Source organism: Liolophura sinensis, chromosome 12 (genome assembly GCF_032854445.1).
Source record: "Liolophura sinensis isolate JHLJ2023 chromosome 12, CUHK_Ljap_v2, whole genome shotgun sequence".
Lineage (NCBI taxonomy): Eukaryota > Metazoa > Mollusca > Polyplacophora > Chitonida > Chitonidae > Liolophura > Liolophura sinensis.
In genome coordinates this window covers 6080207-6099859 of record NC_088306.1, presented here as the reverse complement: position 1 = coordinate 6099859, position 19653 = coordinate 6080207, and the positions used below count along the sequence as shown (strand labels likewise).

The window sequence follows — 19653 nt, the reverse complement described above, 5'->3', positions numbered from 1 at the left end:
GTACATTCAAGTGCTTTCTCCCCTGCCTGGTATAATATCATTTTTGTAGCAGAAGACATACAGGGTGAAGTCGACAACAACATGAACAAATCCCTGTACTGTAGACTAAATACATCTAACAGTAACATTACAAATACTTCCTTAATCTGAAGTCTCTAAGTTGTGTTGAAACGAGTCAGTTTATTAAAAACTGTTATGGAGGACGCTGCTGAATTTAGTTCATACAGTTTGTCTCTAAAATGTGTTGAAACACGTCAATTCTCACACTAAATGCCGTATATAATAACTCCAGATCAGTCTAAAAAGGCAGCCATGTTCAGTCATCCAGTATGTTTAGATATTTAAACTATGTGTACTTGTATTTGATTGGTGCTTTACGCAGCACTCAAGAATATTTCACTTATGTGATGGTGGTCAGCATTATTGTAGGAGGAAACCAGGCAGAAACCAAGTTGTGTCCTTGTATGTTCTCAGAGAATAAATAATTAAATAAATAATAGATTTTGACAGAAATTCCCCTTACATGTACATGAAAAGAAGAAGAACACACATATTGTATTAAGCCGAACTACCAAAATGCCCCAACAGACTTGTGGACTCCTGTCCCTTACCAGACTCTTGGCACCCAGAAGCCAGGCTCTGCCCCATCCGGCCCTTTAGGCACCTTCATCCTTGTTACAAACACATTTGTCTTGAACATCCCAGTACAATTCTCCTGTACACAGAAACAGCCCACACATTAACACTGGATAACTTACATTTATTTCACTCACAATGTAACTGAGTGGTGTTTTTATTTCACACCACACTCAATAATATTTCATTTATATGTTGGTGGCCAGAACTTTTTTGCCTCTTTCCTTCCCACACCACACCATTTAATCTGTTGTCAGTTTTCTAATTAGATTATTATCAAACATATATAAATTATTAAACCCCAGATATGATTTATACACCTCATGTGGGAATGGCCATGCAGCTCTGGCAAGTACATGTCGACATTGTAACCGATCTAATCAGCCAATGACAATCGAGAATCAAGGGAGATGTCAAAGTATCATTATTAAATTTAGAATTTGACTTGCTTACCCTAGTCTTAATCTCAGGGTCATTACACCTGGCCAGTTTACCTCCAAACAGGTGAACGCCATAGGTGGCGAATACAAACATCAGAACAATCAGTAACACAGATACCTGCAAGGTAAAAACAAATGGGTTAAACACATAGTATTAAGCCTGATTATAAACTTGAAGGATGCATGACACGCTTAGTTTTTATTTCTCAATACGGGGTATATGAGGTAATGCCCAAAGTATAACAGTACAGAAAAGCTTCTTAGCTTTCCCCCTTGGGTGTAAAAATAAACAGCAGTGATAGCTTTCTACACAGCTTTGGACAGAGAGCTTAAATTGGGGGCATTACGCCGGTTCCGTGTTCCCAGTATGTTCATCGCTGTCATTTCCGAATATTTCCGACAGACGGGTTATGAAGCAATAATAAAAAAATGTCCTCATTCTTCATGGCATAACTTTATTTATTTCCTTTAAAACCATACCCTTTGGTTTACAGTACAATTCATGTATCCTTTGAAACGGACACACATGTAGAGATATACATATATACAGCCTATCAAACATGTACATGTATATGAAGCCCCTTGACTTTACATATACCAGGAACGACTGCTCAAAACTTCATTTTCTCTTGTACAATTACTTGATTGGCCCCACTACAGTGTATGTACATGTTGCACCACTAAAGGTCAAGGGGCTCACCATATTTCCTGTATAATTTGGCCAATTTACATTGCTAAGAGAGAGCTATGGGGGTTTACGCACATCCCAGTAAAAGTCTAGTCGTCTGGTTATAGCAAGGTAGTAGCCAATCAAATTCCTCACCAGAAGGATCTCCTTGAAACCTCTCACAAGCTCATAGACAACTTTCCTCATGTGTGGCACCTGGATAAAAATCCTGAGGGGGCGCAGCGTGCGGAGAATCATCAGAACTTGTGCCCCGGACTGGGTGGGGATCTGCTGAGGCATCCAGCACAGAAACACTACACTGACCTGAGGAGAAAACATTGGTTGACTGATTGATTGATGACCTGGTGGGGATCTGCTGAGGCATCCAGCACAGAAACACTACACTGACCTGAGAGCAAAACATTGGTTGACGGATTGATTGATGACTGGGTGGGGATCTGCTGAGGTATCCAGCATAGAAACAATGCACTGACCTGAGAACAAAACATTGGTTGACTGATTGATTGATGACTGGGTGGGGATCTGCTGAGACATCCAGCACAGAAACACTACACTGACCTGAGAACAAAACATTGGTTGACTGATTGATTGATGACTGGGTGGGGATCTGCTGAGGTATCCAGCACAGAAACACTACACTGACCTGAGAACAAAACATTGGTTGACGGATTGATTGATGACTGGGTGGGGATCTGCTGAGGTATCCAGCATAGAAACAATGCACTGACCTTGACAGACTGATTGATTAGCTGACTGATTGATTGGCTGACTGACAACCCAATTACATCATGCCATGTTATGATACTGGGGCTCGTCTTACAAACACATGTCTGACTTACGTGTAAGTCAGAATTTGAAACATGATCTTAAAAGCTTATTTCTCGGCCTTAGATATCAAATTCTGTCCATCACATCATCATTATCTAAATCCAAATGTGTCAAAATTTCAACTTCCACAGCCAAGTAGTTTTTCATTTTTGATTTCAGTCAGAAATGACATGGTGGAATCAGCTCCCAGTTCATGTATGTGAAAAAGGAAAAAAAACTCAAACAATGATTGCACATAGTTATGCCCCATAGATGTCCATCTGGTTTTCTTATCCAACATGTTTAGGTAACATTTTAGTGCATAAACCAGGATTCTGCTGTTGGACTAAGCATGCCTGGGGCCTGGTACCTTTGGATTCATTTAATGTGGTTTTATATTAAATATGATGACAACACATGTACAGCATTCCTGTGCCTCCGTGGCTCAGTTGGTTAGTGCGCCAGTGCAGTGTAATGACCCAGGAGCCTCTCACCAATGAGGCTTCTGTGAGTTCAAGTCCAGCTGATGCTGGCTTCGTCTTTCGGCAGTATGTGGGAAGGTCTGACAGCAACGGATGGTCATGGGTTTCACCTGTGCTCTGCCCGGTTTCCTCCGACCATAATGCTGGCCGCCATCGTATAATTGAAATATTCTTGAGTACGGCGTAAAATACCAATCAAGTTAATAAATAATTTAATAAATCTAACTCTTTACCTAATTCTGCTTAACCCATGGTCATAGGGGACATGTATGTTGCCATGTTTTAAGTGTACACATGAACAGTCGGAATAAAGCAATGATTGAGGTAACTGACTAGAGGTGGGATTTCACCAGTGATATATGCAAACTATCACAATGTCATGGCTCATGGTTTTACTCTCTATGTGGTAGTCTGTTACACAGCAGATATCTCCTTCAGCTTCGATCTGTAAGCTTAAAACTATAAATTTATTCCTTCCCAGAACACATCAAACAGTTCTTGAAGTGGTGAGGACCCGGGATCAAACCTGGGTTGGGTCATGCTGGTACTAAAGACTTTTAAAATGGTATTTGTTGCTGCCTCATTTGCAACTCAGCACTGAAAGGTTAGAGCAAGGAAACACGATTGGTTGGCACGGTGTCAGTGTTATGTGACTGGGTGTGTTGTCATGTGTGGTGTCTTTGAAATGACAGTGGTGACAGCACTTTGACGACATGGACTCGCCCTCCCCAAGAAGACCCAGTATATGAATGTACACACACCCAATTACTCCTTGTCATCATCTGACTTAAAAACTGTTAAGTAACCCCCTCCCCCATCAGCATGCATACACATTCAACCTCAAACTCACAAGTATGAAGAGATCAATCACTCCTTCAAAATGGATAAAGAACAAATATTCCAGCACCAACTCTTCTTACCCACATGTATATCATAGTGACTTTGAGATGTCCTTCCCACAATCTTACCCCATAGATAAAGAGGTCCAGCACTCCACCAAAGTCCTTGACAACGGCATTGGGAGTAAAGAAGAGGCCATTGGCTAGTGTCTTCATCCCCATCTCAATGCTCATACAAATCACAAATGTGTACTCCGCAATCTGTCAAACAATCACAGGGCATAAGATATACTTATCTGATTGGTGTTTGAATCATTTATGAAAGGTAATGTGTTTTTGGCACTATACAAGCCTGGGAATAATTTTCAAATTTGTGCAGGACATAAAGGCAAATCTTCCAGCTGTTCACATCATTAATAAAGTCACAAGGCAGTTAGTTACATGGCCTATACTGTTGTTGTACCAAACAGCTGGCCCCTAATCAAAACACTGTTTGCTGCAGGACATTGCCCGTGTCCTGCTACTTATTGTCAGGCTTGCTCTCTACAATACATATTGTGGATTTTATTAATTAATATTAACTTATATGATTATAGTGTTTTAATATTTTGATTTATTTATCTCATTGGTGCTTATACAATGGCGGCCAGCATTATGGTGGGAGGAAACCGGGCAATGCCTGTGGGAAACCCACAACCATCAGCAGGTTGCTGGCAGACCTTCCCACTTACGGCCGGAGAGGAAGCCAGCATGAGATTGACTTGAACTCACATCGACCGTACTGGTATTGGTGAAAGGCTCCTGGGTCATTACGCTGCGCTAGCACGCTAACCAACTGAGCCACAGGTGCCCCCTATAGTGTTTTATGCTGTATTCAAGAATACTGCAGAGATTACATGTAGATTGAGAACACAGTGTAAACAAGTATTGCAGTGGAAACAGAGAGGTGGGATTAAGCTGGTGTTTGCATTATAAAGCCTGATTCATATCTACGATCACTTTCGAAAAAAATCTTAACTACAACAGCAGTATGCTTAAATGGGCATTCTAATTATATAGGTAGCAAATATGACTAATTTAAAAAAAAACTTTTTCAATTTTTTTTTCTTTTGTGCATTTTTAGCTGATTAAACACTGAACATCGACAATCAGAACTTAAGATATATTTGAGGATTTATTTTCAATAATCTGCAGGCAAGTTTTCAGGTGAGGATTTAACCAGACTGCCTAGGTAAGCAACATGTAACCTTTGCCATTTGTGAGAACCTGACAAATTTCCTGACTTTAAAGTGTAGACGAACCATTGATGGATTATAAAGATAAAATATGACTACATGCCATAAAAGGGGGAGCTAAGCTGGACACATTTACGAAAATTTAGGACCCCTGATGGAAAATATGCATTAAACGGAGGGTTCAATAAAAGATATAAAATATGACTTTCATTTTTGAACTTTGCGAAAATTTTTGAACTTTCTTCACTTCCCTTGAAACCTTACATGTAATTGTTGTCCAGAGTTCCTTTTCAATTTTTTGTTAACATCGGCTATCCAAATGTGGATTTTATTGTCTCCATAGCTTACCTGTAACTCAGGTGTGTTAACGACCCTGTAGAAAGGTGTTTCAAACATCATAGAGATACAAGACAGCACAGTGACGATGATCATAACCCAGTCCAGGTATGTCGCCAGTCCTAACAGCTTACTGCAAATACGGACATAAACACAGGTACTTTCTTATCCACCATTTCAGGTAAAAACTAGATGATGTTTAACCCCTCCCCCTGTCCAGACGCACACCTGTCCCCTGTAATTTTTTTGTAGTTACTGAGAATATAAAGAAACATGGCCATTGTAGATTTACTGTTTTGTTTGGACCTGCTCACAATGTAGTAAAGACTCGCACCCAACAAAAACTGCCAATAAACCTGTAAAATCTTGAAAAAATTGAAGCAATGCTTTTCAAAAATTAATTATTCCAGGACTATAGAGGTAAGAAAGTGTGTACCAAACTTGAACAGTTGTTGTTAGTTGTGGCTATTTTAATTGTTAATAAATGTTGTGGCCATTTTACTACCAAGATTATGCCACACATAACCTGATCGACTATTCACAGAAATTATTAACACAATTTCTTGCACTTGAAGAACAGGATAAACTATACAAGACCCACTGAATCTGTCGGTATTTGCTCTTCAGCTCCTTGCCAGTGATGGGGTCACGGGCCGTGTGGTCGTACTTAGCATTTACAATCAACTGGCAGATCTTCCGCACTTTGCTTTCTCGGCCAACAGCAAACAGTGGAGTGTCAAAGTACGGGTGGTTCTCTCTCAGGTCCTCCTCTTGCTGGTTCCTGAAAAGTGAACCACACTGAGTTATGAACGGTGAACCGCACAGAATTATGAAAAGTGAACCACACTGAGTTATGAACAATGAACCTCACAGAATTATGAAAAGTGAACCACGCTGAGTTATGAACAATGAACCTCACAGAATTATGAAAAGTGAACCACGCTGAGTTATGAACAATGAACCTCACAGAATTATGAAAAGTGAACCATACTGAGTTATGAAAAATGAACCTCACAGGATTATGAAAAGTGAACCACACTGAGTTATGAACAATGATCCGCACAGAGTTATGAACAGTGAACCACACTGAGTTATGAACAATGAACTGCACAGAATTATGAAAAGTGAACCACTCTGAACTCTGAAAGGTCAACCACATTGAACATTGAAAAGTGAACCACACTGAACCCTGAAAAGTGAACCACACAGAATTACCTGAGGAGGACAGTCTTGAAAGGCCTGCAGAAATGGCACACAAATACTGTGACTGATTGGACAATTACCTTTTAATCTCTGCCTGTTGCTTTTTCTGCTGCCAGACTTTGATATCAAAGTCGTCGGTTCGTCTGCCGGTCAACGAGGCACTGTGCATGTGAATGTCCCCGTTCTCCTTCATGGACATCTTGTTGACCTTGAGACTGCTGGGTCGTGACCCTCGCATGCTCCTGCGATCCATGCGAATCTGGTGCTGCTGAGACAGCAGGGATTTTGTGCCTGCTCTCACTAATAACATGGACTCTCCGCTGACAATCCGCTGCTGGTTGGAGTCCCTGTAATAGATAAACAATTCACCATCTTACATACAAGCTATCTCATTTATTTACTAGACAGGTGTTTTACGCTGCACTCAAGAATATTTCACCTACACTGTGCGACGACAGCCAACATTGTAGGAGAAAACTAGGCAGAGTGAATGACTGGGGTTTAAGGCCGTACTTAACAATTTTCTAGTCATATGACGACGAAGGAATCCTTACAGAGCATGTAATGTGCCTCCTTGTTGCAGGACGGATTTCCACAGCTCTTTTATCTAGTGCTGCTTCAATCAGACGCCTTACCGAAGTCAAGTAAGCCGCCCCACCATTATACTGATATGGGTCAACCAGTTGTTGCACTATCTCCTTCATGCTAAACGCAAAGCAAGAAAGTTACAACATCCTCTTTTAAGCTCTTAAGTGTCACTCGACCCAGGATTGACCCTGGATCTACCGCTCCCAAAGCAGACGCTCTACCAACTATGCTATCGAGGCCGGTGAAACTAGGCAGAGGCTGGAGGAAATCCACAAACATCCGCAGAATGCTGGTAATATTATTTACTAGTATCTTCAACACTATCCTTATTAAAGAATGTATTTCAACTTAAGTTTTCAAGTGACCCATTTTGCTTGATTCTGATGTGCTCCTCTGCCTAACAGTGTTTTGGGAAGTTTGATTATTTTATTATTTATTAAAACTGAGGATTTGGCATTAAAAGTATTAAAAAGCACCCCATTACGACTGGTTATTGCTGCAGTTTCACAGTAAAGCTACAAAACTAGATAACAATCATCTTTTGTACAATTAAAGGCAAAGATAATACATACATACATGTACATCAGAGGACAGACCATTCACACTGTCCATGAAAATAGTTCAATCCGTTATTTTAAAATTTTTTGAACCTAGTAAAATGCATTTGAAACATTGGATCATATGGAAGCCTTTTCTGAGCATACTGTGGCAAGTGTCTGCCAGTTAAGCGTTATACACACGCACTATTGGACTTCCACTTCCAAAATGCATATAAATACAAAGCTATGAATATATTTCCCACACGGACCTTGATATAAACTATTTCATGCAAAAACTATGGATGTGTTGTGACTGATGCGGACTGGGTCGCAACAGACTACCGAAAAATCCACAGTTTTAACACTTTACAGGGTTGGAAAAAATTCTCAGAAAGTCAATAGGGAGTACTTAATGGTTTTCCATCTGACATACACTTCATTTCATTTCCTTTAGAAATTGTATCTAAATGTATACTTCCCAAACCCTTCATATAATTACCTACATGTACAAACAGTAATGATGAAAGGACAAGATTATTTAAACTAAACTTCATTTTGGCAAATGTCAGATATTCCCCGTTTCCTGACCTGAGAATAGAGGTCACCCCAGCCTTCTTCTCTACAACTCCACCACTCCTTGTGCCTCCCTGAGCGGGAGACTTCACCAGATGCAGGGGAGATAACTTCTGACAAGAGTCGCTCTCCTCACGGGTCTCTGGGGCATCTATCTCAAGGTCAAGGTCATTCTCTTGGTCGATGAACTGCCTCATAAAGCTCTCCCGAACATCCGCAATGCTGAACTCTCCCGGGACACGGTACATCCTCACCATTTGGGGCCGGTCGCTAAAGACGAGAAAAGTGAATATTGAACGTATTCAGACCTACTTTTGTAAATGACGCAGTAATGTGCCTTCATATGAGGAACAGATTACTTGCGAAATTATCACGTAACAGTGGTTATAAGAAATGAAAAAGAAAAAAAACTAAAGAAATAAATTATTGAACTAGTAGGACCTAAAGTACACACCAGATATCACAGTGGAAGGTAAAGCCAAATCGTCCACTCTTGAGACAATCAAAACTGCTGAAATCTTCTCAATTCTAACCACTCAGACACGAGTATACCATGTACTCGTATAACCTGAAGACGCAGGTGTTTCAGCTTACATTACCCGAAAATTGTTTTGCCTTTATAACTATACGTATATGGGGAACGAGCGATATGACATCTTGTTTCTGGTTGCTCTAATAGACAATGAACATTCATATATAATATCTTACATGTTAAATAAATGCTTGTGTCACATTTGATTTGATTGGTGTTTTACACCGTACTCAAGAATATTTCACTTATACGACGGGGGCCAGCATTATGGTGGGAGGAAACCGGGCACAGCCCGGGGGAAACCCACGACCTTCCGCCGGTTGCTGAGAGACCTTCCCACATATGGCCAGAGTGGAAGCCAGCATAAGCTGGACTTGAACTCACAGTGACCGCATTGGTGAGAGACTCCCAGGTCATTATGCTGTGTTAGCTCGCTAGCCAACTGGGCCACGGAGGCCCCGGTAAGTTTAGAAGTTGACGAAACATTATGTACTGGTAACTATATGATATACATACATGTATATTATATTCAAGGCAAGCCTGCTGCAGCACAGCCTGACAGATTCAAGCTCCAGCTGAATGGAAAAGTATCGAAAACAACTAAATGTGAATTTCTGACAATGTCTCAGACTCACGGGAACTTGGTGAATATCCTCAGCCTGAGTGGCAAGTTCTCCTGTGTCTCAGCGCTTTGTTCTCGAGCCTTCAGCTGCCCAACAGGAAACAATACAACAACATTAATGTATTTATTCATTTGCTTTGGGTTATACAACAGTGTCCAGCCTTATGGTAGGCAGCCTGTGTGAAACCCACAATCAGCCATAGGGTTTAAACCATGTGTTCCTAGGACCTCGGAAAATGGTTAAGTGGCAGTTTTTGGAGTTAATGCAGCATAAGCTAGCTGAAGACCTTCATGACAGATTTTAATTTTGTAAACTGATCTGGAAAAACAGGATAAATATCAAGTACTTCTTTCATCCATTCTGAAGTGATTTAAAACTCATGGCCCTAATTACATACATGCACACATACAACAGACAGCTTCGATGAACTCCGTCAAATATGTAAATTATACCTCTAGAAGCTGATACACACAGACTACCTTTAAGATTTCTCCACAGTTCTGCGACTGTCACGTGCTGATGGCATGCTTTTACATTCTGCTGCTTTGTACTACATGTACGTTTTAATAGGCGAGTCCCATTTCTTGCTGGTTCCTGTCTCAAACTATTAACCTTGCCTTACTTCATACACATGTAGCTGCAATCTTGTAACAAGGGAGTTAATTCAGAGCAGGTCTATTTGCATTTCATGACAGTTTTGGCTAGCACCTCACAAAAATGTGAAAATATTTTGGGTCATATTTATTTTTGGTCAAATCTTTTTTTTTTGGGGGGGGGGAGTGTAAACTTTATCAAGTTACCTGTGGGGTCATACTGTGTATGTTGAGCTCAACCCATCAAAATCACTGGTTAAAAGATTTTTTGTTTTGTTATTTCCAACACTAAATTTCTAGAAAACATTATCAAGACCACACATTTTTTCCCTTTTGAATGGATTAAATATCCTCATTACTGGGATATTTAATGGTAGTCTTGTTGTAACATTTGTGTCATTGTCTCATTTCCAAATGAAAACGATTGTCATTAAAATGCAAACAAAAATTTTAAAATGTTTTAAAATAACATGGTCAGGTTATGCTCAACAGACACTTCTTTAAAATCAAAGAAAAATCAATGCCAAGTACATGTATATGCGAAATGAAAGACCATACAAGACTGTCCACAGAAGTAGTTGCATTCAAACTCTTTCAACCTAGTAAAATGCATTTCAAACTTTGGATTTTCCGGTGACCTTTTCCAACCATATTCAACTGGGACCAGTAATGTCACATGAGGTTTTTGCCACTAACATGTATCTAGGTGTCATCATACAAAGTGCATATACGTATAAATCTATGAATGCATTCACCGAATGGAACTTGAAACAAACTGTTTTAAGCAAAAAGTATGGATCCGACGTCACCAGGTCATTACAGACCACCATACATTCTCATGTTTTAAAACCATTTTCCTTGGTTGGAAAAAAAAAACAAATCAAACTACTTTTCTATACAGTGTATAATGGTCTTTCATTCGACGTATACTTTTATTTTATTTTATTACACGGAAGTTCAGATAAAAGAGTGCGAAAACGGTAGTCGTAAATGTGATCTTCAATATTTTTTTGCTATTTTTCTTTCTAAAGAAAAAAAGCCACTTGAAAATATTTTTTGTACGGTGGGTATTTAGGACCACCTTTTGGTATACACAGTCTTCAGGTAATAATGTTATAAATGAGGATGTAACATACAAGTGTGTTTAATAAATATATTTCCACTAGAATCTGGTCTTTTCAACTGACAAATGTGTGCAGCCAGGATTGTGATCATATTTATACTATTAAAATATTCATAAATATTATCATAATTCAGATTAAATATACATATGTACATACTCAAATAAATTTAGTAGACACGCATCACATCCTTATTTAGCACATTATTATGTATCTACAATAAGTGCCATAAGGTGATCCCAAATACCCACCTTATAAAACTATTTTCAAAAAAGATAAAAAAAATATCAAAGATCATACCTGCAATTAAGTTTTGATGCTCTTTCATATGATTTTGGCATCACTTTGATGTTTTCTTCTCCTTTAAGGAAGGGTGTAAATCTCACCTGTTTAAGTTTCTTGATATCCTCATCCAACTCAAGGTTGTCCAAGATCACAGCCACAAACAAGCTGAGCACAATCTACATACAAATCATGGTTCCGTGTTAAAATATAAACACTGAAGTAAGGCATACAGGTAAACAAGTCAGAAAACGGTATTTTGCTGCACATTCAAAAAGGTCACGGGTGAAATCATCAAAACTATGGAGTCTTGTGGGTTCTAGATGGTGATAAAACAGCTGCATTCATGTTACGCAAATACACAGAATAATAGTGACTAAACTTGAGACACCTTAATCCAACAAATTATAAAGATATCAATGAAATAAAGTTATGCTATATTTTAATGAGCTGTTTGACTTTGTTCAATTATATAAAACTGAATATTCTTAGGGGTCTACATCACGCTAATCATTTATTATTGTTAAAATTACACTATTTACTTTTGTCTGTTCGCATGTTATTAACAAAAGTAACAAATAGAAGGAAATTAGCTTTTTTAAAACATGGCACTGTCACAAAACCTGCAGAAATAAGAATGAATTCCCAATGTTAATTTCCAGAGAAAAATTAAACATAATTTGTTAGATTACAACATCAAAATTTGAAGGAAACATATTTTCAAAAAAAATCATCCAAAAATGCTCTCAGGAACATTTTTTTGAGAATATATCACCAATTTTAGTATCGATCTTTACCGTTCTTTGAATTTTCCACTCTTCCACTGTTGGAAAAAAAAGCCTTTTCTTGTGAGATCGTGCTACATATTGTGTGACGGCAGTTACCATGGTAACTTAGTCTGGGCATGCATGTGTAGGAAGGACGATCATTTCATATTATATCAATATAGCATGTATTAAAGTAGCTGGTCTAATAAGTCTGGGTCAGTGATGAAGTTTATTGTAATCATATCAATACAAAGTCTAACTAATTTTACTTGTACCATTAAGCGTTATTCTACTTCCACGACTATCTTGTTAACACCACAGCATTTGTGTGTAGGGGGAACAGATCTTGGGGAGTCCAGTCACGGAACTCTGGATTAGCAAAAACTACAGATGAATCTGTTGATCATTAATTATTATAATGTACCAGCACTTTCCTACAGTACGAGGATTCCACAATAAAGTCACAGACCTTTTTGCTATCTGTTACCCATATTTGCCTCATCCTATAGCTATCGTGAGCTGTCTATAGAAGTTAATGTTGTTTTTATGTTTCCTTAAGTATTTCCCTCGGTAAAATATGCATCTGTAACTGCAAACAAAGCAGTAAACCACATCCATTCAGTTCATAGATTTGCAGTCAAAGGTTAAACTGAATTTCAGCTGGTTTTAGAAGATGGTATTTAGGCAGGTATTTTGGTATATGAGATGGGCTTTTGCCGATGGCAGTTGGAGACTTCAGTTGGAACCAGTTTCGAGAAGAAATTTCAGAAATAAGATCCGAGAAGAGATTTCAGAAATAAGATCAAAAGTCAAAATTTCTGTTGGTGTCAGAAGTGGGATTGAGTACCGGCAGGTTTTAGAATTGAGATGGAATGTCAGTGTCAGAAGAGCGATAAGGTTTCAGTTGGTGTCAAGGGTCAGATGGAAATTCTGTTGGTGTCAGAAGTCAGATGGAATTTCAGGTGGTGTCAGAAGTCGAATGGGACTTCAGTTGGTGTCAGGAGAGAGATAACATTCCAGCCGGAGTCAGATGTGAGGTGAGTTTTCTGCTGGTGTGAGCTGTAACAAGTAATTTCAGGTGGTGTCAGAAGTCGAATGGGACTTCAGTTGGTGTCAGGAGAGAGATAACATTCCAGCCGGAGTCAGATGTGAGGTGAGTTTTCTGCTGGTGTGAGCTGTAACAAGTAATTTCAGGTGGTGTCAGAAGTCGAATGGGACTTCAGTTGGTGTCAGGAGAGAGATAACATTCCAGCCGGAGTCAGATGTGAGGTGAGTTTTCTGCTGGTGTGAGCTGTAAGAAGTAATTTCAGGTGGTGTCAGAAGTCGAATGGGACTTCAGTTGGTGTCAGGAGAGAGATAACATTCCAGCCAGAGTCAGATGTGAGGTGAGTTTTCTGCTGGTGTGAGCTGTAAGAAGTAATTTCAGGTGGTGTCAGAAGTCGAATGGGACTTCAGTTGGTGTCAGGAGAGAGATAACATTCCAGTCGGAGTCAGATGTGAGGTGAGTTTTCTGCTGGTGTGAGCTGTAACAAGTAATTTCAGGTGGTGTCAGAAGTCGAATGAGACTTCAGTTGGTGTCAGGAGAGAGATAACATTCCAGCCGGAGTCAGATATGAGGCGAGTTTTCTGCTGGTGTGAGCTGTAAGAAGTAATTTCAGGTGGTGTCGAAAATCAGATGGAACTACTTGGTTTACAAGTGGTATACAGATGTCAGACCCGACGCCAGCTGATGTAAGACATGAGATTTGAAGTCAGAATTTCTCTTTGTAAGAAGCCAGAAAACCCCCGTTTGTGTCAGATGTGGGACTGAAGTGAGATGGAATTCCAGATAATGAGACGAGTTTTCCACTTGAGTGAGAAGTGAGATTGAATTTTATCTGATGTGAGATAGAATTGCACCTGGTGTCAGAAGTGAGACGACTTTCAGATGGTGACAGAAGTGAGATGCATTTACAGCTGGTGTCAGAAGTGTGATGCATTTACAGCTGGTGTCAGAAGTGAGATGGCAATTTTGCTGGTACAAGAATTAGGTCGAAATTTTGTCTCATTTCTGTTATAGTCAGACCTGAGGCAGAAAGAAATTCAGCGGGTGCTAAAAACAGACTGAAATCAGCTAATGCCAAAAATGAGACTGAACTCATACCCAGACTTATAAATCAGCCTTAAATAAGCCATGTCAGCTAGACAAATCCAGCAAATTCTAAAACTGAAGATACTTTAAAATATTACAAATCTTAAACCATTTGTTAAACTTCATGGTCATAACAAATGTGGTTTGTCAAGTAGATCATACAAACCAAAGCACACACACAAATGTGGTTTGATACTAACAGATCTGTAAATGCACAACTTTGATGTACTGTAATAACTGTGGATGAAAACAAAAGAGGTTGTTTTTAAATCATTATACAATTAAAGTTACCTCCAAAATGAATTTGCTGGAATTGTATATGCACAAGATTTGAAACTTCACACTGCAACATTGCTTTATATTACAACTGAAGGTAAGTATCTTTGCATCATTAGTATACATGTGATAATCAAACTCCCTTCCCTTACTAATCTTCAGTTTTGCTAACATAATTTTCTTTGAAGGACACCAGCTCATATTTATTTCATTGTTTTGCTCAGCTCTTAGTTTTGAGAAATAAGACGTGTGTATGTGGATATATTTATTCTAAGTGATATTGATTGTTTTCAGTTTACCATATCGACTCAATAATTCTGGCTATGGAAGTCAAAACTGTTTGATTTTTCCAGATAAGACATTCAGGGAAGTTCGTATACTACATCCATACACAAAAGGATGCATTTTGTCCTTCTATTAAGCATGAAACATTTTAATACAGAAATACACAAATTATAATATTACTGTTTTCTTTCCCTTAAAATTTTTTTTTTTTTTTTGCAGAGGACATCATACAAATGACGGAAGAGAAACATTTTACTATTTGTGATGATGACCCTTTGTAAGAAGGGTAATGCAATTCCCGGCACCACGGTACACGAACCATACTCACCAGGGTCACAAACAGATGGTAGAATATGAAATAGATGGCAACAAGAGGTGCAAACTTTTCACCAGTCCTCCACATGGTTATGTGCATTACGTCAATCCAGCCTTTTTGCGTTAAGATTTGAAACATTGACATGAAAGCCTGTATGAAATAGAAAGTTGACACGAAATATGGCACAGGAAGTGACAGCTAGAGAGGACAAAAGATGCCCCGCCCTGGGGAATGACCACACCCATGAAAGGTCAAGTGAACCCAGGGGGTGGAGCAAAAAAGAGTCACGAACAGCACAGACATCAGAGCGGCCCTTTGTCTGGATGTCAGACTAGTCCATCAGGTCAAATGGCATCCAATCACAGAGGGTTTCATAAAAACAGCAACAACTGTGCCATGTGCTGACGACACATACATTCCCACTGGTCAAAAAGTGGGCCACATGTAAAAACTGGAGCCTTCTCGTGATCTGAAATAGGATACTCTCACACAGAAATAAAATACTCTTCGTGGTTTAAATGTCTGAAATTGCCTATCAAAATCAAGCAAGTTTTAGCTGAACAGGGTTTTTGGAGTGTTAGACCTAAATACAGTTTACTTTATGTAAGAATGGCCATGAACTTTTCAGGATGAGCCAGGTAAACGAAACTGCATTCAACTCCCTTTGATGTCAACAGCACTTTTTGGCACATTGTCAATTTTTTCTCCTGAACACACAAGACATTTTTTTCATATGTGAATAACCCATGTCCTACGTCAGGCAACAACCTTTATCGTGGATACATGTTTGGAAATTTTAAACTGTGGGCAAAGCAAAGCCTAGTGTCCAGAATTAACTCTTGTGAGGTGCAAACTTAATCTTAGGATTTCCCTGATCCTATCCCAGGAACCTCAATTAATGTTAAGTAAACATCCAAAGAGTGAAGTTAAAAGCGAAGTGTGATAAGTTAACACAAGATTGTGGTGCTACTAAACCAGCTTCTGGGAGAGCGTAATAAGAGGTGGGAGGTTACACTATGCAGTTTGACAATGAATATGCTGTGAGTGGGTAGAGATTATAAGCGAAGAGCTATGAAAAGTTAGGCAAAACTGCACTCAGCTGTACATTTTATCCTCAAATTAAAACCATGATTGTCTTTCAGTGAGCTACATTGTTACATATGGCCACACATTTCTTTTTCTTTCACTGTGAAAGAAAGTTCACTGTGAAACATAACCTGTGTGAAAGCTTTCCACAACATTGGCTGTTGTGGTCTGTTTTAACACAGTATAAATATTAAAAACAGGAGCAGATTAATAATGAAGAGTTCATTCAAGGGGGGACAACCAGTTCATGCTTTTTTTTTTTTTTTACAGAAACTACATGCAAGGCTGGGACATGCCATGCTCGATACACTGATCTTTTACACAACCTGACATAACAAAAGACATGAGTACTCTTTAAATACACAGAGCACGCCCCTTGGCACCTTGGCCGTGAGGACTTTGATAAACACAGACAACTGGCTCTTAAACAACGTTGGAACTCCACAATTGGTTTTTCAGAAGACAGATGTCCTCAGCAGCATGTCTACTGCAAAACTTTCCATGAAATGGTTTAAATTTGTAAAGACTTCAGTCCTGGAATTTACGAACAGTTGCTAATTAGCTCCCACTGGTGATTTGAGTATTTCCACAAACCAAGGGCACCAGCCATCCTGAAGAGACTTGATGTTGGCCTATCCAATCCAAGAGTGGTCTCCCTTGAGTTGGAAAACCTAACATTGGATGATTTCACATACATGACCATTGCAATGTTTCATCATTTTGGCAATTATCAATTTTTTAATGAAATTTTATTATAAAATGACCATCACAAACTTTGGCGAAAGTGGCTATTAGAAATTAACTGCTGACTGTTCCTCTTTATATGAATCCATCTTAATTTTGCAATTTATATTTTCTATCTTAGCTCTTTTTGGTGGTTTGTGCCAAGCGTTGTTCTGAGATTCAATTGGCCTTGGGATTACTGACCTAGAAAAGTCCATTTTGGCCGATGGCTGGTACACAAACATCATTTTTTTTGGCCTAGATTAAATACTAAAATCAATGATAAATTTCCCTGCCAGTGTTCTGTGTATAAAAGACACCATGTCTCCCACACCATCAAGGTTGTAGCATGCAAATCAGGCACAAAACTCAACTGTCATTGGTGAGATTTGGGTGCAATCAAAAATGCCAATCAAAATGAATGAAATCTTCCAATATTTGGACACCTACTCACCAAGGAGACAAAAAGGTGGTATAAGAGGAAATATAAGGCTACTACGGGGACAAATGTGTACGAAACACTGGTCATGACGCCGTCTACGACCTCAATCCAGCCCTCCTGGGTCAATATTTGAAACATAGACATGAAGGCCTGTCAAGGTCAACCAAGGTCGGCCAACGAAAGCCCAGGGAGAAATGGAAGGAAAACAAAAAAATGAACAACAATAACGTAAAACGCAATGGTAAAAAATTACAGACTGTAACCAACTGAAAGGAAAACTGTACATTGCATTTAACTCAAAAATGATTTTTCAATCTACATGTACATGAAGAAATAATAATGTGCATCAATGATTTGAAAAAAAAAAAATGTGTAAAGGCAAATAAAAAAAAGATATGTGTAAACATTGACAGTAAACATCTATTTCACATAGTAAGAGTCAGCATTATCTACTGAACATATGTATAAAATCTTTACTGCTGAACAGTGATACATATATTACTGAACCTTAGTGATGTCAAGAGAAGAGTTCATTCAATATATATAAAGTCATTTTCAATAAGTATATACGAAAGTTACGAGATTTGATGTCAGTGTAAATCTTTTTGTTTGCTTCTGATGCTAGCAACAAAAAGGGTTTTGAAATGAAAATTGTTATCTTCTCAAAATGTTTTCAGAGAGAGAGAGAAAAAAAAATGCACACAAAGGAAACTTATTTAGGATTAAAATGAGTCAAATATACACATTTGCAACAACAGCTGTCTACTGCTAATCAGTCCATCTGTCTAAAAAAAAAAAAAAAAGACATCGAAAATAAAAACATCAAAACAATACAGATGTCACAGTATTTACAATTTGGAAACATCGTCAAACATCTCTAAATCTACTTTGAAATTTCACCATCACAACATCTCTTGCAAATGTAAAATTTCACATACAATACTGTCTCAGGCTATTTCTATCGTTTCTTCATTCTCGGTCACAATTTTACTCACAAAAAAACGTTGTAGTATCAAGATATACCCTTTAACTAGCTTAAAGCCCATGGGTGCTGTTCCATAACAAGCATGCCATGGTACCTGCACATAAATGCCATGGCAATCAGTATTTTGGGTATCGTGTTGCCATGGTAGTTATGTGCATATGTAGGCAACACTGCATAAGCTTAATGAAACTGGACCCAGGCTCTGCGATAGTTGGGCATTCACAGCAAAAGTAAACATGTCTTAAAACAAAGCATGAGTCCAACTCCTTATATGTACATAGGGTAGGATTTTGTCCATAACAAAAACGATGTGAATTTCAAAGGCTTGGGATTCAGAGTTCCAAGAAAACAGGAAGAGTTGTCTTCCTTTGTGAAGCCAGAGGCTATAAGGTGTGCATGATAGGACTCCATGACTATGTGAATCCATGACAACTTCAGGTCATTTATCTCTTTATAAAAATATACCTGTTGAAATATTTTTTTTTTTTTTTTTTTTTTTTTTTTTAGGATTCTCCTATTTTTATTAGCCGTTGAGAAGTTCAAAAGAGGCAGCCACTGCTACGATGTGGTTCAATCAGAGCACTCCAGTCTCTTACATCAGCAAAAAGCTCTTTAGTGTGCATTACAGGCTGACCGTATTCTGTGTGACAGCCCGGAAGTTGGAGATCACTTGCTTGCACCTTGAAGCATAAGTAAGATAAGTAAGGTGTTCGGTAGCACACCTACAAGTCTGAGGATCGAGTTTGTGACCTTCACCTTGGGAAGTTGTGCAAAGATGGAACAGGTCAATGAAAAGTATTCTAACATGTCGGCTATCAATTTATAAACCTTCCCTTTACCGCTGCGGTAAAAGTTTCCAAATGATTCCGCCTCATTTCTTTGACCAAATTGATGACACGAATAGGACCTAGTGTTTACAAGGGCTGCTGAATGCGGCGTAAGACCTGTGTAGCAAACAACTAGCCCATTCCAAAATCCTGCTTGGTACAGGACATTGTCTTTTGGTTCCTGCTGCTCAATAATTATTTCCAGGTTTGATTTATTTATTTATTTATTTATCTGATTGGTGTTTATGCCGTACTCAAGAACATTTCACTTATACAATGGTCGCCAGCATTATGGTGG

The 19653-nt window shown here is 38.8% G+C and overlaps 1 protein-coding gene across 1 annotated transcript in view; it reads right to left on the bottom strand.

The window, feature by feature from the left end:
• Positions 1 to 19653, bottom strand: part of LOC135479893 (sodium leak channel NALCN-like) — a 58519-nt gene that overhangs the window by 22901 nt on the left and 15965 nt on the right. The window contains exons 13-24 of the mRNA XM_064759798.1: positions 17556 to 17693; positions 15305 to 15442; positions 11622 to 11696; positions 9534 to 9607; positions 8382 to 8636; positions 6747 to 7013; positions 6065 to 6244; positions 5476 to 5596; positions 4022 to 4153; positions 1900 to 2067; positions 1090 to 1194; positions 612 to 715 (exon numbers count right to left, since the gene is read on the bottom strand). Coding sequence (XP_064615868.1) covers positions 612 to 715; positions 1090 to 1194; positions 1900 to 2067; positions 4022 to 4153; positions 5476 to 5596; positions 6065 to 6244; positions 6747 to 7013; positions 8382 to 8636; positions 9534 to 9607; positions 11622 to 11696; positions 15305 to 15442; positions 17556 to 17693 — 1757 coding nt within the window. The remainder of the gene's footprint in view (positions 1 to 611; positions 716 to 1089; positions 1195 to 1899; positions 2068 to 4021; positions 4154 to 5475; positions 5597 to 6064; positions 6245 to 6746; positions 7014 to 8381; positions 8637 to 9533; positions 9608 to 11621; positions 11697 to 15304; positions 15443 to 17555; positions 17694 to 19653) is intronic.